At 58.7% G+C, this 26,807-nt stretch overlaps 1 protein-coding gene and 1 long non-coding RNA gene across 2 annotated transcripts; both read left to right on the plus strand.

The window, feature by feature from the left end:
* The first annotated feature begins 626 nt into the window (after positions 1-626).
* On the plus strand, positions 627-10,581 carry SAP30BP (SAP30 binding protein). Its single transcript, XM_078883168.1, is given in 6 exon segments — positions 627-771; positions 2,056-2,165; positions 3,515-3,557; positions 5,914-6,002; positions 10,485-10,502; positions 10,504-10,581. Coding segments are annotated over 6 exon segments (420 nt in total). The 5' UTR covers positions 627-689.
* Positions 10,582-12,986: 2,405 nt separating this feature from the next.
* Positions 12,987-25,070, plus strand: LOC144952636 (uncharacterized). Its single transcript, XR_013640659.1, has 3 exons — positions 12,987-13,040; positions 17,675-17,733; positions 24,989-25,070. It is a non-coding gene; the product is annotated as an uncharacterized LOC144952636 (long non-coding RNA).
* The last annotated feature ends 1,737 nt before the right edge of the window (positions 25,071-26,807 follow it).

Here is a 26,807-nt window from a genome sequence, read left to right on the forward strand (position 1 = left end):
CTCTGTGAGAACGTAATGACATCATCACGTCGCTGGCTTCACGTTCCTGACGTCATCACGCATTGTAGCGCGGTGACGTCACCCAAACCAACCGCCTTCCAAGACGCCCGTCCCATGACGTCACGACGCACGGTAGCGCGGTGACGTCGGCACCTCCGGCGTCGCCCGCACAGAACGTCCCCTGACGTCACCGCGCACGGCTCGCGCGCGGCGACGATGACGTCACGACGCACGGCTCGCGCGCGGCGACGATGACGTCACGACGCACGGTGGAGCGCGCGGTGACGTCGGCAAACCTCCCGAGTCAATCGCACAAAGCCCGCGGGGCGAAACGTCTCGTGACGTCACCACGCACGGCGCGCGCGGCGACGACGTGACGTCACGACGCACGGCGCGCGCGGCGACGACGTGACGTCACGACGCACGGCGCGCGCGGCGACGACGATGACGTCACCGCGCACGGCGCGCGCGGCGACGACGATGACGTCACCACGCACAGCGCGCGCGGCGACGACGAAGACGTCACCGCGCACGGCGCGCGCGGCGACGACGTGACGTCACCACGCACGGCGCGCGCGGCGACGACGACGACGTCACCGCGCACGGCGCGCGCGGCGACGACGTGACGTCACGACGCACGGTGGCGCGGTGACGTCACCGCGTCTCTCTCTCCTCACGCGAAACGCACGATGGAGTTGAGGCGCTCCGCCATTCTCTCGCTCGCGGCCTACGCTGGGGATTCCGATGCCGACTCGGACAACGACAACGACGGTGAGGGACGGTGTGTGTCTCTGTGGGAGAGAGAGAGAGAGGGGGGGGTGGGGAGACCACCCCTCATGCCCCCCTCACCCACCTCGCGTCGTTTGTTTATACCCCGACACCGACCCCCCCCCCCCCCCCCCGGCTTGCCTGGCTCTCACCGGCCGGGATCGCGCGCGCTTTTCCCGCGGGGTTTTCAGGCGAGGCAGGGGGGGCCCGCGGTGATCCTAGGCCGCGGCCTACCGTGTTTTGTTGATAACTTAACACTTTGGTATTCATTTAAAGTTTGGCTTTTGTCTCTGTGTGTGTGTGTGTGGTGTGTGTAGTACATAGACACTGCTGCTAATACTCGCTAGCTAACATCTCTTGCCCCTACAGTTTATTGAGGCTACCTGGGGTAGCTTTGTCTGTGCGTGGTGTGTGTAGTACATAGACACTGCTGCTACTACTAACAGCACTTGCCCCTACAGCCCTGCTAGAGGCTACCTGGGGTAGCTTTGTCTGTGTGCGTGGTGTGTGTAGTACATAGACACTGCTGCTGCTGCTACTAACAGCACTTGCCCCTACAGTCCTGCTAGAGGCTACCTGGGGGAGCTTTGTCTGCGTGTGGTGTGTGTAGTACATAGACACTGCTGCTACTACTCGCTAGCTAACAGCCCTTGCCCCTGCAGCCCTGCTAGAAGCTACCTGGGGGAGCTTTGTCTGTGTGTGGTGTGTGTAGTACATAGACACTGCTGCTACTACTCGCTAGCTAACAGCCCTTGCCCCTGCAGCCCTGCTAGAAGCTACCTGGGGGAGCTTTGTCTGTGTGTGGTGTGTGTAGTACATAGACACTGCTGCTGCTACTAACAGCACTTGCCCCTACAGCCCTGCTGGAGGCTACCTGGGGGAGCTTTGTCTGTGCGTGGTGTGTGTAGTACATAGACACTGCTGCTACTACTAACAGCCCTTGCCCCTACAGTCCTGCTAGAGGCTACCTGGGGGAGCTTTGTCTGCGTGTGGTGTGTGTAGTGCATAGACACTGCTGCTGCTGCTGCTACTAACAGCCCTTGCCCCTACAGTCCTGCTAGAGGCTGCCTGGGGGAGCTTTGTCTGCGTGTGGTGTGTGTAGTACATAGACACTGCTGCTGCTACTACTCGCTAGCTAACAGCCCTTGCCCCTACAGCCCTGCTAGAAGCTACCTGGGGGAGCTTTATCTGTGTGTGTGCGTGTGGTGTGCGTAGTACATAGACACTGCCGCACTTGCCCCTACAGTGTGTTGAGGCTACCTGGGGGACCTGTGCCTGTGGCTGCAGGCGTGAACATCATCGGCCTAGTGCCCGGGTACAATGAGGACGCAGGGCCAGAGCTGAGCCTCGGGGGGGGAGGAGGAGATGGAGGAGAGGGAGGAGGTGATGAGATGGAGGTGAGAGGTGGTGGTGGTGGTGGTGGTGATGGAGGTGGTGGTGGTGGTGGTGGTGATGGAGGTGGTGGTGGAGGTGATGGTGGTGATGGTGGTGGTGATGGAGGTGGTGGTGGTGGTGGTGGAGGTGATGAGATGGAGGTGAGAGGTGGTGGTGATGGTGGTGGTGATGGAGGTGGTGGTGGTGGTGATGGTGGAGGTGATGGAGGTGGTGGTGGTGGTGGACGTGATGGTGGTGAGAGGTGGTGGTGATGGTGGAGGTGATGGAGGTGGTGGTGGTGGTGGACGTGATGGTGGTGATGGTGGTGGTGATGGAGGTGGTGGTGGTGGTGGTGGTGATGGAGGTGGTGGTGGTGGTGGTGGTGATGGAGGTGGTGGTGGTGGTGGTGGTGATGGAGGTGGTGGTGGAGGTGATGATGGTGATGGTGGTGGTGGTGGTGATGGAGGTGGTGGTGGTGGTGATGGAGGTGGTGGTGGTGGTGGTGGTGATGGAGGTGGTGATGGTGGTGATGGTGGAGGTGATGGTGGTGGTGATGGAGGTGGTGGTGGTGATGGTGGTGGTGATGGTGGAGGTGATGGTGGTGATGGTGGTGGTGATGGAGGTGGTGGTGGTGGTGATGGTGGAGGTGATGGAGGTGGTGGTGGTGGTGGAGGTGATGGTGGTGATGGTGGTGGTGATGGAGGTGGTGGTGGTGGTGGTGGTGGTGGAGGTGATGGTGGTGATGGTGGTGGTGATGGAGGTGGTGGTGGTGGTGGTGGTGATGGAGGTGGTGGTGGTGGTGGTGGTGGTGGTGATGGAGGTGTTGGTGGAGGTGATGATGGTGATGGTGGTGGTGGTGGGGGTGGTGGTGGTGGTGGTGGAGGTGGTGGTGGTGATGGAGGTGGTGGTGTTGGTGATGATGGTGGTGGTGATGGTGGTGGTGGTGATGGTGGTGGTGGTGATGGTGGTGGTGGTGATGGTGGTGGTGGTGATGGTGGTGGTGGTGGTGGTGATGGTGGTGATGGTGGTGGTGGTGATGGTGGTGGTGGTGATGGAGGTGGTGGTGGTGGTGGTGATGGTGGTGGTGGTGATGGTGGTGGTGGTGATGGTGGTGGTGGTGGTGGTGGTGATGGTGGAGGTGGTGGTGGAGGTGGTGGTGGTGGTGGTGGTGGTGGAGGTGGTGATGGTGGTGGTGGTGATGGTGGTGATTGTGGTGGTGATGGTGGTGGGGGGGGGGGTGAGTGGTGGTGATGGTGGTGATTGTGGTGGTGATGATGGTGGTGGTCGTGATGGTGGTGGGGGGGGTGAGTGGTGCTGATGGTGGTGATGATGATGTTGATGTTGGTGATGATGATGTTGATGTTTTTTTCAGGTTCAAAATGAGGGAGACAAGAAGTCTGCAGAGGAGCTGGTGGGTGAGTGGGAGTGAGTGAGTGGGTGGGTGGGTGGGTGAGTGGGTGGGTGAGTGAGTGAGTGGGTGGATGGGTGAGTGGGTGAGTGAGTAGGTGGGTAGGTGAGTAGGTGGGTGGGTGGGTGAGTGAGTGAGTGGGTGGGTGAGTGAGTGAGTGAGTGGGTGGGTGAGTGAGTGAGTGGGTGGGTGGGTGGGTGAGTGGGTGGGTGAGTGAGTGAGTGGGTGGGTGAGTGGGTGTGTGAGTGAGTGGATGAGTGAGTGAGTGGGTGGGTGAGTGAGTGAGTGGGTAAGTGGGTGAGTGGGTAAGTGGGTGAGTGAATGAGTGAGTGGGTGAGTGAGTGGTTGGCTGATTGGGTGGGTGGATGGGTGAGTGAGTGGGTGGGTGAGTGAGTGGGTGAGTGAATGAGTGAGTGGGTGGATGAGTGAATGAGTGGGTGGGTGAGTGAGTGACTGAGTGGGTGAGTGGGTGAGTGAGTGAGTGGTGGGTGAGTGGGTGGGTGAGTGTCTCTGTGTCTCTGTGTCCGTGTCTCCGCAGCCTCCTTCTCTAACCGAGTGAGTGGGTGAGTGAGTGACTGAGTGAGTGACTGAGTGACTGAGTGAGTGGGTGAGTGAGTGGGTGAGTGAGTGAGTGAGTGAGTGAGTGACTGAGTGAGTGAGTGGGTGAGTGAGTGGGTGAGTGAGTGAGTGACTGAGTGAGTGGGTGGGTGAGTGAGTGAGTGAGTGGGTGAATGGGTGGGTGAGTGACTGAGTGGGTGAGTGAGTGAGTGAGTGGGTGGGTGAGTGGGTGAGTGAGTGGGTGAGTGAGTGGGTGACTGAGTGGGTGGGTGAGTGGGTGGGTGTGTGGGTGAGTGAGTGGGTGAGTGAGTGGTGAGTGAGTGGGTGAGTGGGTGTGTGGGTGAGTGAGTGGGTGGATGACTGCGTGAGTGAGTGAGTGGGTGAGTGGGTGGTGAGTGGGTGAGTGGGTGTGTGGGTGAGTGAGTGAGTGGGTGAGTGAGTGAGTGGGTGGGTGAGTGGGTGGGTGGGTGACTGAGTGAGTGAGTGAGTGAGTGGGTGAGTGGGTGAGTGAGTGAGTGAGTGAGTGGGTGGGTGAGTGGGTGGGTGGGTGGGTGACTGAGTGAGTGAGTGAGTGGGTGAGTGGGTGAGTGGGTGAGTGGGTGAGTGAGTGAGTGGGTGAGTGAGTGGGTGAGTGAGTGGGTGTGTGGGTGAGTGAGTGACTGAGTGGGTGAGTGAGTGGGTGTGTGGGTGAGTGAGTGAGTGAGTGAGTGGGTGAGTGAGTGGGTGAGTGAGTGAGTGAGTGAGTGGGTGAGTGAGTGAGTGAGTGGGTGAGTGAGTGAGTGAGTGGGTGAGTGAGTGGGTGAGTGAGTGGGTGTGTGGGTGTGTGACTGAGTGAGTGAGTGAGTGGGTGAGTGAGTGGGTGAGTGGGTGAGTGGGTGAGTGAGTGAGTGGGTGAGTGGGTGAGTGGGTGAGTGAGTGGGTGAGTGGGTGAGTGAGTGAGTGAGTGGGTGGGTGAGTGGGTGGGTGGGTGGGTGACTGAGTGAGTGAGTGAGTGGGTGAGTGAGTGGGTGAGTGGGTGAGTGAGTGAGTGGGTGAGTGGGTGAGTGAGTGAGTGGGTGAGTGAGTGGGTGAGTGAGTGGGTGAGTGAGTGGGTGAGTGGGTGAGTGAGTGAGTGGGTGAGTGAGTGGGTGAGTGGGTGAGTGAGTGAGTGGGTGAGTGAGTGGGTGAGTGGGTGAGTGAGTGAGTGGGTGAGTGAGTGAGTGGGTGAGTGAGTGGGTGTGTGGGTGTGTGGGTGAGTGAGTGACTGAGTGGGTGAGTGAGTGGGTGTGTGGGTGAGTGAGTGAGTGAGTGGGTGAGTGAGTGGGTGAGTGAGTGAGTGAGTGGGTGAGTGAGTGGGTGTGTGGGTGTGTGACTGAGTGAGTGAGTGAGTGGGTGAGTGAGTGAGTGGGTGAGTGAGTGGGTGAGTGAGTGGGTGAGTGAGTGGGTGAGTGAGTGGGTGAGTGAGTGGGTGGGTGAGTGGGTGTGTGGGTGTGTGGGTGAGTGAGTGACTGAGTGGGTGAGTGACTGAGTGAGTGAGTGAGTGAGTGGGTGAGTGAGTGGGTGAGTGAGTGGGTGAGTGAGTGGGTGAGTGAGTGGGTGAGTGGGTGGGTGGGTGGGTGGGTGACTGAGTGAGTGAGTGAGTGGGTGAGTGGGTGAGTGAGTGAGTGGGTGAGTGAGTGGGTGAGTGAGTGGGTGAGTGGGTGAGTGAGTGAGTGGGTGAGTGAGTGGGTGAGTGACTGAGTGAGTGAGTGGGTGAGTGACTGAGTGAGTGACTGAGTGAGTGAGTGGGTGGGTGGGTGAGTGTCTCTGTGTCCGTGTCTCCGCAGCCTCGTTCTCTAACCGAGTGAGACAAATGTCCACCGATGAGATTCAACTTCCTCCCGAACCCACAGGCCGCTGCTCCAATCAGTTACAGGTACCGTGGCATGTCTCTGTGTCTATGTGTGTGTCTCTGTGTGTCTATGTGTGTGTGTGTCTCTGTGTCTCTGTGTCTCTGTGTCTCTGTGTGTGTCTCTGTGTGTCTCTGTGTGTGTGTGTCTCTGTGTCTCTGTGTGTCTCTGTGTGTCTCTGTGTGTGTGTGTCTCTGTGTCTCTGTGTGTGTCTCTGTGTGTCTATGTGTGTGTCTCTGTGTCTCTGTGTGTGTCTCTGTGTCTCTGTGTGTGTCTCTGTGTCTCTGTGTGTGTCTCTGTGTGTCTATGTGTGTGTCTCTGTGTCTCTGTGTGTGTCTCTGTGTCTCTGTGTGTGTCTCTGTGTCTCTGTGTGTGTCTCTGTGTGTGTCTCTGTGTGTGTCTCTGTGTGTCTATGTGTGTGTCTATGTGTGTCTCTGTGTGTGTCTCTGTGTCTCTGTGTGTGTCTCTGTGTCTCTGTGTGTGTCTCTGTGTCTCTGTGTGTGTCTCTGTGTCTCTGTGTGTGTCTCTGTGTCTCTGTGTCTCTGTGTCTCTGTGTGTGTCTCTGTGTGTGTGTCTCTGTGTCTCTGTGTGTGTCTCTGTGTGTGTGTCTATGTGTCTCTGTGTGTGTTTCTGTGTGTCTATGTGTGTGTCTCTGTGTCTCTGTGTGTGTCTCTGTGTCTCTGTGTGTGTCTCTGTGTCTCTGTGTGTGTCTCTGTGTGTCTATGTGTGTGTCTCTGTGTCTCTGTGTGTGTCTCTGTGTCTCTGTGTGTGTCTCTGTGTCTCTGTGTGTGTCTCTGTGTGTGTCTCTGTGTGTGTCTCTGTGTGTCTATGTGTGTGTCTATGTGTGTCTCTGTGTGTGTCTCTGTGTCTCTGTGTGTGTCTCTGTGTGTCTCTGTGTGTGTCTCTGTGTGTGTGTCTCTGTGTGTGTCTCTGTGTGTGTCTTTGTGTGTGTGTCTGTGTGTCTATGTGTGTGTCTCTGTGTCTCTGTGTCTCTGTGTGTGTCTCTGTGTGTGTCTCTGTGTGTGTGTCTCTGTGTGTGTGTCTCTGTGTGTGTCTCTGTGTGTCTATGTGTGTGTCACTGTGTGTGTCTCTGTGTGTCTCTGTGTGTGTGTCTCTGTGTGTGTCTCTGTGTGTGTCTCTGTGTGTGTCTCTGTGTGTGTGTCTCTGTGTGTGTCTCTGTGTGTGTCTCTGTGTGTGTCTATGTGTGTCTATGTCTCTGTGTCTCTGTGTGTGTCTCTGTGTGTCTATGTGTGTCTATGTCTCTGTGTCTCTGTGTGTGTCTCTGTGTGTCTATGTGTGTCTATGTCTCTGTGTCTCTGTGTGTGTCTCTGTGTGTCTATGTGTGTCTATGTCTCTGTGTCTCTGTGTGTGTCTCTGTGTGTCTATGTGTGTCTATGTCTCTGTGTCTCTGTGTGTGTCTCTGTGTGTCTATGTGTGTCTATGTCTCTGTGTCTCTGTGTGTGTCTCTGTGTGTCTATGTGTGTCTATGTCTCTGTGTCTCTGTGTGTGTCTCTGTGTGTCTATGTGTGTCTATGTCTCTGTGTCTCTGTGTGTGTCTCTGTGTGTCTATGTGTGTCTATGTCTCTGTGTCTCTGTGTGTGTCTCTGTGTGTCTATGTGTGTCTATGTCTCTGTGTCTCTGTGTGTGTCTCTGTGTGTCTATGTGTGTCTATGTCTCTGTGTCTCTGTGTGTGTCTCTGTGTGTCTATGTGTGTCTATGTCTCTGTGTCTCTGTGTGTGTCTCTGTGTGTCTATGTGTGTCTATGTCTCTGTGTCTCTGTGTGTGTCTCTGTGTGTCTATGTGTGTCTATGTCTCTGTGTCTCTGTGTGTGTCTCTGTGTGTCTATGTGTGTCTATGTCTCTGTGTCTCTGTGTGTGTCTCTGTGTGTCTATGTGTGTCTATGTCTCTGTGTCTCTGTGTGTGTCTCTGTGTGTCTATGTGTGTCTATGTCTCTGTGTCTCTGTGTGTGTCTCTGTGTGTCTATGTGTGTCTATGTCTCTGTGTCTCTGTGTGTGTCTCTGTGTGTCTATGTGTGTCTATGTCTCTGTGTCTCTGTGTGTGTCTCTGTGTGTCTATGTGTGTCTATGTCTCTGTGTGTGTCTCTGTGTGTATATGTGTGTCTATGTCTCTGTGTCTTTGTGTGTCTCTGTGTGTCTCTGTGTGTGTGTGTGTTTCTGTGTGTCTCTGTGTCTCTGTGTGTGTGTGTCTCTGTGTGTGTCTCTGTGTGTGTCTCTGTGTGTGTCTCTGTGTCTCTGTGTGTGTCTCTGTGTGTGTCTCTGTGTCTCTGTGTGTGTCTCTGTGTGTGTCTCTGTGAGTGTGTCTGTGTGTGTCTCTGTGTGTGTCTCTGTGTGTGTGTGTCTCTGTGTGTGTGTCTCTGTGTGTGTCTCTGTGTCTCTGTGTTTCTGTGTCTCTGTGTGTGTCTCTCTGTGTGTGTCTCTGTGTGTGTCTCTGTGTGTGTCTCTGTGAGTGTGTCTGTGTGTGTGTCTGTGTGTGTCTCTGTGTGTGTCTCTGTGTGTGTGTGTGTCTCTGTGTGTGTCTCTGTGTGTGTCTCTGTGTGTGTCTCTGTGTGTGTGTGTGTCTGTGTGTCTCTGTGTGTGTCTCTGTGTCTCTGTGTGTGTCTCTGTGTGTGTCTCTGTGTGTGTGTGTGTCTGTGTGTGTCTGTGTGTCTCTGTGTGTGTCTGTGTGTCTCTGTGTGTGTCTGTGTGTGTCTCTCTGTCTGTGTGTGTGTGTGTCTCCCTGTATGTCTCTGTGTGTCTCTGTGTGTCTATGTCTGTGTCTTTGTGTGTCTCTGTGTGTCTCTGTGTGTGTGTGTGTGTTTCTGTGTGTCTCTGTGTCTCTCTGTGTCTCTGTATGTGTGTGTCTCTGTGTGTGTCTCTGTGTGTCTCTGTGTGTGTGTGTGTGTCTCTGTGTGTGTCTCTGTGTGTCACTGTGTGTCTCTGTGTGTGTCTGTGTGTGTGTGTCTCCGTGTGTCTCTGTGTGTCTGTGTGTGTCTCTGTGTGTCTCCCTGTGTGTGTCTCTGTCTCCCTGTGTCTCTGTGTGTCTCTGTGTGTCTCCCTGTGTCTCTGTGTGTGTGTGTGTCTTTGTGTGTCCGTGTGTGTCTCTGTGTGTGTCTCTGTGTGTCTCTGTGTGTCTCCCTGTGTCTCTGTGTGTGTGTGTCTCTGTGTGTCTCCCTGTGTCTATGTGTGTGTCTCTGTGTGTCTCCCTGTGTCTCCCTGTGTCTCTGTGTGTCTCCCTGTGTCTCCCTGTGTCTCTGTGTGTCTCTGTGTGTCTCCGTGTGTGTGTGTCTGTGTGTGTGTGTGTCTTTGTGTGTCTGTGTGTGTCTCTGTGTGTCTCTGTGTGTGTGTGTGTGTCTCTGTGTGTCTTTGTGTGTCTCTGTGTCTCTGTGTGTGTCTGTGTGTGTCTGTGTGTCTCTGTGTGTCTCCGTGTGTCTCTGTGTGTCTGTGTGTGTGTGTGTGTGTCTGTGTGTGTCTGTGTGTCTCCGTGTGTCTCTGTGTGTCTGTGTGTGTGTGTGTCTGTGTGTGTCTGTGTGTGTGTGTGTGTGTCTGTGTGTGTGTCTGTGTGTCTCTGTGTCTCTTTGTGTGTCTTAGTGTGTGTCTCTGTGTGTGTGTGTCTGTGTGTGTGTGTGTCTGTGTGTGTCTCTGTCTCTGTGTCTCTGTGTCTTCCCTCACTTTGCCCCCCCCCCACTCTCCCTCCCCCCCCCCCCTCTCCCCCCCCTCCCCCCCCCCTCTCCCCCCCTCCCCTCTCCCCCCACTTTCCCCACTCCCCCCCCTCCCCCCCCCCTCTCCCCCCCCTCCCCCTCTCCCCCCCACCCCTCCCACTCTCTCCCTCCCCCACTCCCCCCCCTCCCCCCCACTCTGCTGCCCCCCTTTCCCCCTTCTCCCCCCACTCCCCCCCCCTCCCCCCCCACTCTCCCCCCCCCCACTCCCTCCCCTTCTCCCCCCACTCCCCCCCACTCCCCCCCTTTCCCCCCCCCCTCTTCCCCCCCCACTCTACCCCCCCCTTCTCTCCCCACTCCCCCCCACTCCCTCCCTCTCCCCCCCCCCCCACTCCCTCCCCCCCCTTCCCCCCTTCTCCCCCCACTCCCCCACTCCCCCACTCCCCCCCCTTTCCCCCCCCCCCCTCTTCCCCCCCTCTTCCCCCCCTTTCCCCCCCTTCTCCCCCCACTCCCTCCCTCTCCCCCCCCCCACTCTCCCTCCCCCCCCTTTCCCCCCACTCCCCCCACTCCCCCCACTCCCTCCCTCTCCCCCCCCCCCACTCCCTCCCCCCCCTTTCCCCCCTTCTCCCCCCACTCCCTCCCTCTCCCCCCCCCACTCTCCCTCCCCCCCCTTTCCCCCCTTCTCCCCCCACTCCCCCCCACTCCCTCCCTCTCCCCCCCCCACTCTCCCTCCCCCCCCTTTCCCCCTTCTCCCCCCACTCCCCCCCTCTCCCCCCACTCCCCCACTCTCCCCCCTCTCCCCCCCCCCTTTCCCCCCACTCCCCCCACTCCCCCCCCACCCCCCCCCCCGCAGGAGAAGATAGAGCGTCTATAACGAGCGCAAGCAGCACCAGCACATCGACCTGAACGTCGTGATCCAGCACAAGAAGGAGTTCAGGAATCCCAGGTGAGTGGTGGGTGGTGAGTGAGTGGGTGGGTGAGTGGGTGGGTGGGTGGGTGGGTGGGTGGGTGAGTGAGTGGGTGGGTGAGTGAGTGGGTGGGTGGGTGAGTGGGTGGGTGAGTGGTGAGTGGGTGAGTGGGTGGGTGGGTGGGTGAGTGAGTGGGTGAGTGGGTGAGTGAGTGGGTGGGTGAGTGGGTGGGTGGGTGGGTGAGTGGGCGGGTGAGTGGGTGAGTGAGTGGGTGGGTGAGTGAGTGGGTGGGTGAGTGAGTGGTGTGAGTGGGTGGGTGGGTGAGTGAGTGAGTGGGTGAATGAGTGGGTGGGTGGGTGGGTGAGTGAGTGGGTGAGTGGGTGGGTGAGTGAGTGGGTGAGTGGGTGGGTGGGTGGGTGGGTGAGTGGGTGGGTGAGTGGGTGGGTGAGTGAGTGGGTGAGTGGGTCGGTGAGTGGGTGGGTGGGTGGTGAGTGGTGGGTGAGTGGGTGGGTGGGTGGGTGAGTAAGTGAGTTAGTAAGTGAGTGAGTGAGTGGGTGGGTGAGTGAGTGAGTGAGTGGGTGGGTGAGTGAGTGAGTGGTGGGTGGGTGAGTGACTAGGTGAGTGGGGTGAGTGAGTGGCTGAGTGAGTGAGTGGGTGGTGAGTGGGTGGGTGAGTGAATGAGTGAGTGGGTGGGGTGGGGTGAGTGGGTGGTGAGTGGTGAGTGAGTGGGTGAGTGAGTGAGTGAGTGAGTGATGAGTGGGTGGGTGGGTGAGTGATGAGTGGGTGGGTGAGTGAGTGGTGAGTGAGTGGTGGGTGAGTGAGTGGCTGAGTGAGTGGGTGAGTGAGTGGTGAGTGTTTCCTGTGTTGCAGTATCTAATGAGAAGCTGATCCAGTTCTGTGGAATTGATGAATTGGGAACCAACTACCCAAAGGTAATACCCACTCACTCATTCACCACTCACACCCACTCACTCACCCACTCACCCACTCACTCACCCACTCACCCCACCCACTCACCCACTCACTCACCACTCACCCACTCACTCACCCACTCACTCACCCACCCACTCACCCACCCACCCACTCACTCACCACTCACCCACTCACTCACCCACTCACTCACCCACTCACCCACCCACTCACTCACCACTCACCCACTCACTCACCCACTCACCCACTCACTCACCCACTCACCCACCCACTCACCCACTCACTCACCACTCACCCACTCACTCACCCACTCACTCACCCACCCACTCACCCACCCACTCACCCACTCACTCACCACTCACCCACTCACTCACCCACTCACTCACCCACCCACTCACCCACCCACTCACTCACCACTCACCCACTCACACCACTCACTCACCCACCACTCACTCACCACTCACCCACTCACTCACCCACTCACTCACCCACTCACCCACCCACTCACCCACCCACCCACTCACTCACCCACTCACCCACTCACCCACCCACCCACTCACTCACCACTCACCCACTCACTCACCCACTCACCCACTCACCCACTCACCCACCCACTCACCCACCCACTCACTCACCCACCACTCACCCACTCACTCACCCACTCACCCACTCACTCACTCACATCACCCACTCACTCACCCACCCACCCACTCACTCACCCACCACTCACCCACTCACTCACCCACTCACCCACCCACTCACCCACCCACTCACCCACTCACTCACCCACTCACCCACTCACCCACTCACCTACTCACTCACCCACTCACTCACCCACTCACCCACTCACTCACCCACTCACCCACCCACTCACCCACTCACTCACCCACTCACTCACCCACTCACTCACTCACCCACTCACTCACCCACTCACTCACCCACTCACTCACCCACTCACCCACTCACTCACCCACTCACCCACTCACTCACCCACTCACCCACTCACTCACTCACTCACCCACTCACTCACTCACCTACTCACTCACTCACTCACCACTCACTCACCACTCCACTCACTCTCACACTCTCTCACTCACCTACTCACTCACCCACTCACTCACTCACCTACTCACTCACTCACTCACCACTCACTCACCACTCACTCACTCTCACACTCTCTCACCCACACACAAAACACGAGTGATGGTGGTGATGGTGGTGATGGTGGTGATGGTGGTGATGATGATGATGGTGGTGATGGTGATGATGGTGATGATGATGATGTTGGTGATGGTGGTGATGGTGATGATGATGGTGATGATGGTGATGGTGATGATGGTGGATGGGTGGTGATGGTGATGGTGGTGATGGTGATGATGATGGTGATGATGGTGATGGTGGTGATGGTGATGATGATGGTGATGATGGTGATGGTGGTGATGGTGATGATGATGGTGATGATGGTGATGATGGTGATGGTGGTGATGGTGATGATGATGGTGATGAGTGCTTTTCAGGGATATCTTTGATCCGCACGGATGGGGCAGAAGATTCTTACTACGAAGCTTTGGGTACCTTACTCACCTACTCACCTACTCACTCACTCACCTACTCACTCACCTACTCACTCACCTACTCACTCACCCACCTACTCACTCACCTACTCACTCACCTACTCACTCACCTACTCACTCACCTGCTCACTCACTCACACTACTCACTCACCTACTCACTCACCTACTCACTCACCTACTCACTCACCTACTCACTCACCTACTCACTCACCTACTCACCTACTCACTCACCTACTCACTCACCTACTCACTCACCTACTCACTCACCTACTCACTCACCTACTCACTCACCTACTCACTCACCTACTCACTCACCTACTCACTCACCTACTCACTCACCTACTCACTCACCTACTCACTCACCTACTCACTCACCTACTCACTCACCTACTCACTCACCTACTCACTCACTCACCTACTCACCTACCTACTCACTCACCTACTCACTCACCTACTCACTCACTTACTCACCTACTCACTCACCCACCTACTCACTCACCTACTCACTCACCTACTCACTCACCTACTCACTCACCCACCTACTCACTCACCTACTCACTCACCTACTCACTCACCCACCTACTCACTCACCTATTCACTCACCTACTCACTCACCTACTCACCTACTCACTCACTCACCTACTCACTCACCTACTCACTCACTTACTCACCTACTCACTCACCTACTCACTCGACTCACTCACCTACTCACTCACTCACCTACTCACTCACTCACTACTACTCACTCACCTACTCACTCACCTACTCACTCACCTACTCACCTACTCACTCACCTACTCACCTACTCACTCACCTACTCACCTACTCACTCACTCACCTACTCACTCACCTACTCACTCACTTACTCACCTACTCACTCACCTACTCACTCACCTACTCACTCACCTACTCACTCACCTACTCACTCACCTACTCACCTACTCACTCACCTATTCACTCACCTACTCACTCACCTACTCACTCACCTACTCACCTACTCACTCACCTACTCACTCACCTACTCACTCACCTACTCACTCACCTACTCACTCACCTACTCACCTACTCACTCACCTACTCACTCACCTACTCACTCACCTACTCACTCACCTACTCACTCACCTACTCACTCACCTACTCACTTCACCTACTCACTCACCTACTCACCTACTCTACTCACCTACTCACTCACCTACTCACTCACCTACTCACATCACCTACTCACTCACCTACTCACCTACTCGCTCACCTACTCACTCACCTACTCACCTAATCACTCACTCACCTACTCACCCACTCACCTACTCACCTACTCACTCACCTACTCACTCACCTACTCACTCACCTACTCACCCACTCACCTACTCACCTACTCACTCACCTACTCACTCACCTACTCACTCACCTATTCACTCACCTACTCACTCACCCACTCACCTACTCACCTACTCACTCACCTACTCACTCACCTACTCACTCACCTACTCACCTACTCACTCACCTACTCACTCACCTACTCACCTACTCACTCACTCCCTCACCTACTCGCTCACCTAACTCACTCACCTACTCACCTACTCACTCACTCACCTACTCACCCACTCACCTACTCACCTACTCACTCACCTACTCACCTCACCTACTCACTCAACCTACTCACCCACTCACCTACTCACCTACTCACTCACCTACTCACTCACCTACTCACTCACCTACTCACTCACCTACTCACTCACCTACTCACTCACCTACTCACTCACCTACTCACTCACCTACTCACTCACCTACTCACCTACTCACTCACCTACTCACTCACCCCACTCACCTACTCACCTACTCACTCACCTACTCACTCACTTACTCCCACCCTACTCACTCACCTACTCACTCACCTACTCACATCACCTACTCACTCACCTAATCACTCACCTACTCACTCACCTACTCACTCACACCACTCACTCACCCACTCACTCACCTACTCACTCACCTACTCACTCACCTACTCACTCACCTATTCACTCACCTATTCACTCACCTACTCACTCACCTACTCACTCACCTACTCACCCACTCACCTACTCACCTACTCACTCACCTACTCACTCACCTACTCACTCACCTACTCACTCACCTACTCACTCACCTACTCACTCACCTACTCACTCACCTACTCACCTACTCACTCACCTACTCACTCACCTACTCACCTACTCACTCACCTACTCACTCACCCACTCACCTACTCACCTACTCACTCACCTACTCACTCACTTACTCCCTCACCTACTCACTCACCTACTCACTCACCTACTCACTCACCTACTCACTCACCTAATCACTCACCTACTCACTCACCTACTCACTCACCCACTCACTCACCCACTCACTCACCTACTCACTCACCTACTCACTCACCTACTCACTCACCTACTCACTCACCTATTCACTCACCTATTCACTCACCTACTCACTCACCTACTCACTCACCTACTCACCCACTCACCTACTCACCTACTCACTCACCTACTCACTCACCTACTCACTCACCTACTCACTCACCTACTCACTCACCTACTCACTCACCTACTCACTCACCTACTCACTCACCTACTCACCTACTCACTCACCTACTCACTCACCTACTCACTCACCTACTCACTCACCCACTCACCTACTCACCTACTCACTCACCTACTCACTCACTTACTCCCTCACCTACTCACTCACCTACTCACTCACCTACTCACTCACCTACTCACTCACCTAATCACTCACCTACTCACTCACCTACTCACTCACCCACTCACTCACCCACTCACTCACCTACTCACTCACCTACTCACTCACCTACTCACTCACCTATTCACTCACCTATTCACTCACCTACTCACTCACCTACTCACTCACCTACTCACTCACCTACTCACTCACCTACTCACTCACCTATTCACTCACCTACTCCCTCACCTACTCACCCACTCATCTACTCACCTACTCACTCACCTACTCACTCACCTACTCACTCACCTACTCACCTACTCACTCACCTACTCACCTACTCACTCACCTACTCACCTACTCACTCACCTACTCACTCACCCACTCACTCACCTACTCACTCATTCACCTACTCACCTACTCACTCACTCACCTACTCACTCACCTACTCACTCACCTACTCACTCACCTACTCACTCACCCACTCACTCACCTACTCACTCACTCACTCGCCTACTCACCTACTCACTCACCTACTCACTCACCCACTCACTCACCTACTCACTCACCCACTCACTCACCTACTCACCTACTCACTCACTCCCCTACTCACTCACCTACTCACTCACACACTCACTCACCTACTCACCCACTCACCCACTCACTCACCTACTCACCCACTCACCCACTCACTCACCTACTCACTCACTCCCCTACTCACTCACCTACTCACTCACACACTCACTCACCTACTCACCCACTCACCCACTCACTCACCTACTCACCCACTCACCCACTCACTCACCTACTCACTCACTCACCCACTCACTCACCTACTCACTCACTCACCTACTCACCCACCTACTCACTCACCCACTCACTCACCTACTCACCCACTCACTCACCTACTCACCCACTCACCCACTCACTCACCTACTCACTCACTCACCTACTCACTCACCTACTCACTCACGCACTCACTCACTCACCCACTCACCTACTCATTCACCTCCTCACTCACCTACTCACTCACCTACTCACTCACCTACTCACTCACCTACGCACTCACCTACTCACTCACCTACTCACTCACCTACTCACCTACTCACTCACCTACTCACTCACCTACGCACTCACCTACTCACTCACCTACTCACCTACTCACTCACCTACTCACTCACCTACGCACTCACTCACCTACTCACTCACCTACTCACTCACTCACCTACTCACCCACTCACCTACTCACCCACTCACCCACTCACTCACCTACTCACTCACCTACTCACCCCCCACTCGCACACCCACCCACTCACCCACTCACTCACCTACTCACTCACCTACTCACTGACCTACTCACATACTCACTCAACTACTCACTCACTCACCTATTCACCGACTCACTCACCTACTCACCTACTCACCTACTCACTCACCCACTCACCTACTCACTCACCCACTCACTCACCTACTCACTCACCTACTCACCCCCCACTCGCACAGCCACCCACTCACTCACCTACTCACTCACCCACTCACTCACTCACCCACCCACTCACCCACTCACTCACCTACTCACTCACCTACTCACTCACCTACTCACCTACTCACTCACCTACTCACTCACTCACCTATTCACCGACTCACTCACCTACTTACCTACTCACCTACTTACCTACTCACTCACCCACTCACCTACTCACTCACTCACCCACTCACTCACCTACTCACTCACCTACTCACCCCCCACTCGCACACCCACCCACTCACTCACCCACGCACTCACTCACCCACCCACTCACCCACTCACTCACCTACTCACTCACCTACTCTCTCACCTACTCACCTACTCACCCACTCACCCACTCACTCACCTACTCACTCACCAACCCTCTCTCACCCTCTCTCAGCCAAGTCGCAGAAACTTGAAATGGAGAAATTGGAACGTGCAAAGAAAGAGCGTACCAAGGTGAGGATCACTCACCACTCACTCACTCACCCACCCACTCACCCACCCACCCACTCACCCACTCACCCACCCAATCACCCACCCACTCACCCACCCACCCACTCACCCACCCACTCACCCACCCACCCACTCACCCACTCACCCACCCACCCAATCACCCACGCACCCACCCACCCAATCACCCACTCACCCACCCACTCACCCACCCACCCACTCACCCACCCACTCACCCACTCACCCACCCACTCACCCACCCACCCACTCACCCATCCACCCACCCACCCACTCACCCACCCACCCAATCACCCACGCACCCACCCACCCAATCACCCACTCACCCACCCACTCACCCACCCACTCACCCACTCACCCACCCACTCACCCACCCACTCACTCACCCACTCACCCACTCACCCACTCACCCACCCACCCAATCACCCACGCACCCACCCACCCAATCACCCACTCACCCACCCACTCACCCACCCACTCACCCACCCACTCACCCACTCACCCACCCACTCACCCACCCACTCACCCATCCACCCACCCACCCATTGACCCACTCACCCACCCACTCAACTCACCCACTCACCCACCCACTCACCCACTCACCCACCCACCCACTCACCCACCCACTCACCCACCCACCCACCCACTCACCCACCCACCCACTCACCCACTCACTCACCCACCCACCCACTCACCCACCCACCCACCCAATCACCCACTCACTCACCCACCCACTCACCCACCCAATCACCCACTCACTCACCCACCCACTCACCCACCCACTCACCCACCCACTCACCCACTCACTCACCCACCCACTCACCCACCCACTCACCCACCCACCCACTCACCCACCCACCCACTCACCCACCCACCCACCCACTCACCCACTCACCCACCCACTCACCCACCCACTCACTCACCCACCCACTCACCCACCCACTCACCCACCCACCCACTCACCCACCCACCCACTCACCCACCCACCCACTCACCCACTCACTCACCCACCCACCCACTCACCCACCCACCCACTCACCCACCCACCCACCCACTCACCCACCCACCCACTCACCCATCCACCCAATCACCCACTCACCCACCCACCCACTCACCCACCCACTCACCCACCCACTCACCCACCCACTCACTCACCCACCCACTCACCCACCCACTCACCCACCCAATCACCCACTCACTCACCCACCCACTCACCCACCCAATCACCCACTCACTCACCCACCCACCCACTCACCCACCCACTCACCCACCCACTCACCCACCCACCCACCCACTCACCCACCCACCCACTCACCCACCCACTCACTCACTCACCCACCCACTCACCCACTCACTCACCCACCCACTCACCCACCCACTCACCCACCCAATCACCCACTCACTCACCCACCCACCCACTCACCCACCCACTCACCCACCCACCCACTCAGCCACTCACTCACCCACCCACTCGCCCACCCACTCACCCACCCACTCACCCACCCACTCACTCAGCCACTCACTCACCCACCCACTCGCCCACCCACTCACCCACCCACTCACCCACCCACCCACTCACCCACCCACTCACTCAGCCACCCACTCACCCACCCACTCACCCACCCACTCACCCACCCACCCACTCACCCACCCACTCACTCAGCCACTCACTCACCCACCCACTCGCCCACCCACTCACCCACCCACTCACCCACCCACCCACTAACTCAGCCACTCACTCACCCACCCACTCGCCCACCCACTCACCCACCCACTCACCCACCCACTCACCCACCCACTCACTCAGCCACCCACTCACCCACCCACTCACCCACCCACTCACCCACCCACTCACCCACCCACTCACTCAGCCACTCACTCACCCACCCACTCGCCCACCCACTCACCCACCCACTCACCCACCCACCCACTCACTCAGCCACTCACTCACCCACCCACTCGCCCACCCACTCACCCACCCACTCACCCACCCACCCACTCACCCACCCACTCGCTCAGCCACCCACTCACCCACCCACTCACCCACCCACTCACCCACCCACTCACCCACCCACTCACTCAGCCACTCACTCACCCACCCACTCGCCCACCCACTCACCCACCCACTCACCCACCCACTCACCCACCCACCCACTCACCCACCCACTCACTCAGCCACCCACTCACCCACCCACTCACCCACCCACTCACCCACCCACTCACCCACCCACTCACTCAGCCACTCACTCACCCACCCACTCGCCCACCCACTCACCCACCCACTCACCCACCCACCCACTCACTCAGCCACTCACTCACCCACCCACTCGCCCACCCACTCACCCACCCACTCACCCACCCACCCACTCACTCAGCCACTCACTCACCCACCCACTCACCCACCCACTCACCCACCCACTCACCCACCCACTCACCCACCCACCCACTCACCCACCCACTCACTCAGCCACCCACTCACCCACCCACTCACCCACCCACTCACCCACCCACTCACCCACCCACTCACTCAGCCACTCACTCACCCACCCACTCGCCCACCCACTCACCCACCCACTCACCCACCCACCCACTCACTCAGCCACTCACTCACCCACCCACTCGCCCACCCACTCACCCACCCACTCACCCACCCACCCACTCACCCACCCACTCACTCAGCCACCCACTCACCCACCCACTCACCCACCCACTCACCCACCCACCCACTCACCCACCCACTCACTCAGCCACTCACTCACCCACCCACTCGCCCACCCACTCACCCACCCACTCACCCACCCACTCACTCAGCCACTCACTCACCCACCCACTCGCCCACCCACTCACCCACCCACTCACCCACCCACCCACTCACCCACCCACTCACTCAGCCACCCACTCACCCACCCACTCACCCACCCACTCACCCACCCACTCACCCACCCACTCACCCACCCACTCACTCAGCCACTCACTCACCCACCCACTCGCCCACCCACTCACCCACCCACTCACCCACCCACCCACTCACTCAGCCACTCACTCACCCACCCACTCGCCCACCCACCCACTCACCCACCCACTCACTCAGCCACCCACTCACTCACCCACCCACTCACTCAGCCACCCACTCACCCACCCACTCACCCACCCACTCACCCACCCACCCACTCACCCACCCACTCACTCAGCCACTCACTCACCCACCCACTCGCCCACCCACTCACCCACCCACTCACCCACCCACCCACTCACTCAGCCACTCACTCACCCACCCACTCGCCCACCCACTCACCCACCCACTCACCCACCCACTCACCCACCCACTCACTCAGCCACCCACTCACCCACCCACTCACCCACCCACTCACCCACCCACTCACCCACCCACTCACTCAGCCACTCACTCACCCACCCACTCGCCCACCCACTCACCCACCCACTCACCCACCCACTCACTCAGCCACTCATTCACCCACCCACTCGCCCACTCACCCACCCACCCACTCACCCACCCACTCACTCAGCCACCCACTCACCCACCCACTCACCCACCCACTCACCCACCCACCCACTCACCCACCCACTCACTCAGCCACTCACTCACCCACCCACTCGCCCACCCACTCACCCACCCACTCACCCACCCACCCACTCACTCAGCCACTCACTCACCCACCCACTCGCCCACCCACTCACCCACCCACTCACCCACCCACTCACCCACCCACTCACTCAGCCACCCACTCACCCACCCACTCACCCATCCACTCACCCACCCACTCACCCACCCACTCACTCAGCCACTCACTCACCCACCCACTCGCCCACCCACTCACCCACCCACTCACCCACCCACTCACTCAGCCACTCACTCACCCACCCACTCGCCCACCCACTCACCCACCCACTCACCCACCCACTCACCCACCCACCACCCACTCACCCACTCACTCAGCCACTCACTCACCCACCCACTCGCCCACCCACTCACCCACCCACTCACCCACTCACCCACCCACCCACTCACTCAGCCACTCACCCACCCACTCGCCCACCCACTCACCCACCCACCCACCCACTCACCCACTCACCCACCCACCCACTCCACCCACTCACCCACCCACTCACCCACCCACTCACCCACCCACTCACCCACCCACTCACCCACCCACTCACTCACCCACTCACCCACCCACTCACCCACCCACCCACCCACTCACCCACCCACTCACCCACCCACTCACTCACCCACTCACCCACCCACTCACCCACCCACCCACCCACTCACCCACTCACCCACCCACTCACCCACTCACCCACCCACCCACCCACTCACCCACCCACTCACTCAGCCACTCACTCACCCACCCACTCGCCCACCCACTCACCCACCCACTCGCCCACCCACTCACCCACCCACTCACCCACCCACCCACCCACTCACTCAGCCACCCACCCACCCACTCACCCACCCACTCACCCACCCACTCACCCACCCACTCACCCACCCACTCACTCAGCCACTCACTCACCCACCCACTCGCCCACCCACTCACCCACCCACTCACCCACCCACTCACTCAGCCACTCACTCACCCACCCACTCGCCCACCCACTCACCCACCCACTCACCCACCCACCCTCACCCACCCACTCACTCAGCCACCCACTCACCCACCCACTCACCCACCCACTCACCCACCCACCCACTCACCCACCCACTCACTCAGCCACTCACTCACCCACCCACTCGCCCACCCACTCACCCACCCACTCACCCACCCACCCACTCACTCAGCCACTCACTCACCCACTCACTCGCCCACCCACTCACCCACTCACCCACTCACCCACCCACTCACTCAGCCACCCACTCACCCACCCACTCACCCATCCACTCACCCACCCACCCACTCACCCACCCACTCACTCAGCCACTCACTCACCCACCCACTCGCCCACCCACTCACCCACCCACTCACCCACTCACCCACCCACCCACTCACTCAGCCACTCACTCACCCACCCACTCGCCCACCCACTCACCCACCCACTCACCCACCCACTCACCCACCCACCCACCCACTCACCCACCCACCCACTCACTCAGCCACTCACTCACCCACCCACTCGCCCACCCACTCACCCACCCACTCACCCACTCACACCACCCACCCACTCACTCAGCCACTCACCCACCCACTCGCCCACCCACTCACCCACCCACCCACTCACCCACCCACCCACTCACCCACTCACCCACCCACCCACCCACTCACCCACCCACCCACTCACCCACCCACCCACTCACCCACCCACTCACCCACCCACCCACTCACCCACCCACTCACTCACCCACTCACCCACCCACTCACCCACCCACCCACTCACCCACCCACTCACCCACCCACTCACTCACCCACTCACCCACCCACTCACCCACCCACCCACCCACTCACCCACTCACCCACCCACTCACCCACTCACCCACCCACTCACCCACCCACTCACCCACCCACTCACCCACCCACTCACCCACTCACTCACCCACTCACCCACCCACTCACCCACCCACCCACTCACCCACCCACTCACCCACCCACTCACTCACCCACTCACCCACCCACTCACCCACCCACCCACCCACTCATTCACCCACCCACCCACTCACCCACCCACCCACCCACTCACTCACCCACTCACCCACCCACTCACCCACCCACCCACCCACCCACCCACTCACTCACCCACCCACCCACCCACTCACTCACCCACTCACCCACCCACTCACCCACCCACCCACTCACTCACCCACCCACCCACTCACCCACCCACTCACCCACCCACCCACCCACTCACCCACCCACTCACCCACCCACTCACCCACCCACTCACCCACCCACCCACTCACCCACCCACTCACTCACCCACTCACCCACCCACTCACCCACCCACCCACTCACCCACCCACTCACCCACCCACTCACTCACCCACTCACCCACCCACTCACACCACCCACCCACCCACTCACTCACCCACCCACTCACCCACCCACCCACCCACTCACTCACCCACTCACCACCCACTCACCCACCCACCACCCACCCACCCACTCACTCACCCACCCACCCACTCACCCACTCACTCACCCACCCACCCACTCACCTACCCACTCACCCACTCACCCACTCACTCACACCCACCCACCCACCCACTCACCCACCCACCCACTCACCCACCCACCCACCCACTCACTCACTCACCCACTCACCCACCCACCCCCACTCACTCACTCACCCACCCACTCACCCACCCACTCACTCACCCACTCACCCACCCACCCACTCACCCACTCACTCACCCACCCACTCACTCACCCACTCACCCACCCACTCACCCACCCACCCACTCACCCACCCACTCACCCACCCACTCACTCACCCACTCACCCACCCACTCACCCACCCACCCACCCACTCACTCACCCACTCACCCACCCACCCACTCACTCACCCACTCACCCACCCACTCACCCACCCACCCACTCACTCACCCACCCACCCACCCACCCACTCACTCACCCACTCACCCACCCACTCACCCACCCACCCACCCACTCACTCACCCACCCACCCACCCACTCACCCACCCACTCACCCACCCACCCACTCACCCACCCACTCACCCACCCACTCACCCACCCACTCACCCACCCACCCACTCACCCACCCACTCACTCACCCACTCACCCACCCACTCACCCACCCACCCACTCACCCACCCACTCACCCACCCACTCACTCACCCACTCACCCACCCACTCACCCACCCACCCACCCACCCACCCACTCACTCACCCACCCACTCACCCACCCCACCCACCCACTCACTCACCCACTCACCCACCCACTCACCCACCCACCCACCCACCCACTCACTCACTCACCCACCCACCCACTCACCCACTCACTCACCCACCCACCCACTCACCTACCCACTCACCCACTCACCCACTCACTCACCCACCCACCCACCCACCCACTCACCCACCCACCCACTCACCCACCCACCCACTCACTCACCCACTCACCCACCCACTCACCCACCCACCCACCCACTCACTCACCCACCCACTCACCCACCCACCCACCCACTCACTCACCCACTCACCCACCCACCCACTCACCCACTCACTCACCCACCCACCCACCCACCCATTCTCTCTCCACTGCTTCACAGATAGAGTTTGTGACTGGGCTCAGGAAGCCGGTAACCATGGCGACAGCAGCAGCAATAACAACAACCGGAGCAACAACCGGAGCAACAACGGCAACAACCGGGGGCACAACCTCCACAGGTTTGTATCCATAGCAACAACAGCAACATCAACCACCACCACTACAACCACCACCACGACAACCACCACCAGCACAACCACCACCACTACAGCCACGACTACAACCACCACCACAACTAAAACAAGTACAACCACAACTATTATAACCACAGCTACAACCACTCATCTACCCACTCACCTACCCACCCACTCACCCACTCACTCACCCACCCACTCACCCACCCACTCACCTACCCACTCACCCACTCACCCACTCACTCACCCACCCACTCACTCACTCACTCACCTACCCACCCACTCACCTACCCACTCACCCACTCACTCACTCACCCACCCACCCACTCACTCACCCACTCACCCACTCACCCACTCACCTACCCACTCACCCACTCACTCACCCACCCACTCACTCACTCACTCACCCACCCACCCACTCACCCACTCACCCACTCACCTACCCACTCACCCACCCACTCACCCACCCACTCACCCACCCACCCACTCAGCCACTCACCTACCCACCCACTCACCCACTCACTCAACCACCCACTCACTCACTCAACCACCCACCCACCCACTCACCCACTCACCCACTCACCTACCCACTCACCTACCCACCCACTCACCCACTCACCTACCCACTCACCCACTCACCCACTCACTCACCCACCCACTCACTCACTCACCCACCCACCCACCCACCCACCCACCCACCCACTCACTCACCCACCCACTCACCCACTCACCCACTCACCCACTCACCTACCCACTCACCCACCCACTCACCCACCCACCCACCCACTCACCCACCCACCCACTCACCCACTCAGCCACTCACCTACCCACCCACTCACCCACCCACCCACTCACCCACTCACTCAACCACCCACTCACTCACTCACTCAACCACCCACCCACCCACTCACCCACTCACCCACTCACCTACCCACTCACCTACCCACCCACTCACCCACTCACCTACCCACTCACCCACTCACCCACTCACTCACCCACCCACTCACTCACTCACCCACCCACCCACTCACTCACCCACCCACTCACCCACTCACCCACTCACCTACCCACTCACCCACCCACCCACTCACCCACCCACCCACTCACCCACCCCACCCACTCACCCACCCACCCACTCACCCACTCAGCCACTCACCTACCCACCCACCCACCCACCCACTCACTCAACCACCCACTCACTCACTCACTCACCCACCTACTCACCCACCCACTCACCCACCCACTCACCCACCCACTCACCCACCCACCCACTCACCCACCCACCCACTCACCCACCTACTCACCCACCCACTCACCCACCTACTCACCCACTCACTCACCCACCCACCTACTCACCCACCCACTCACCCACTCACTCACCCACCTACTCACCCACCCACTCACCCACCCACTCACTCACTCACCCACCTACTCACCCACCCACTCACCCACCCACTCACCCACCCACTCACCCACCCACTCACCCCCTCACCCACTCACTCACCCACTCACCCACCCACTCACCCACTCACTCACTCACTCACCCACCTACTCACCCACCCACTCACCCACCCACTCACCCACCCACTCACCCACCCACCCACTCACCCACCTACTCACCCACCCACTCACCCACCTACTCACCCACTCACTCACCCACTCACCCACCCACTCACTCACCCACCT

The sequence above is a fragment of the Lampetra fluviatilis genome, chromosome 69 (genome assembly GCF_964198595.1).
Source record: "Lampetra fluviatilis chromosome 69, kcLamFluv1.1, whole genome shotgun sequence".
In the NCBI taxonomy this organism is placed as follows: Eukaryota; Metazoa; Chordata; class Hyperoartia; order Petromyzontiformes; family Petromyzontidae; genus Lampetra; species Lampetra fluviatilis.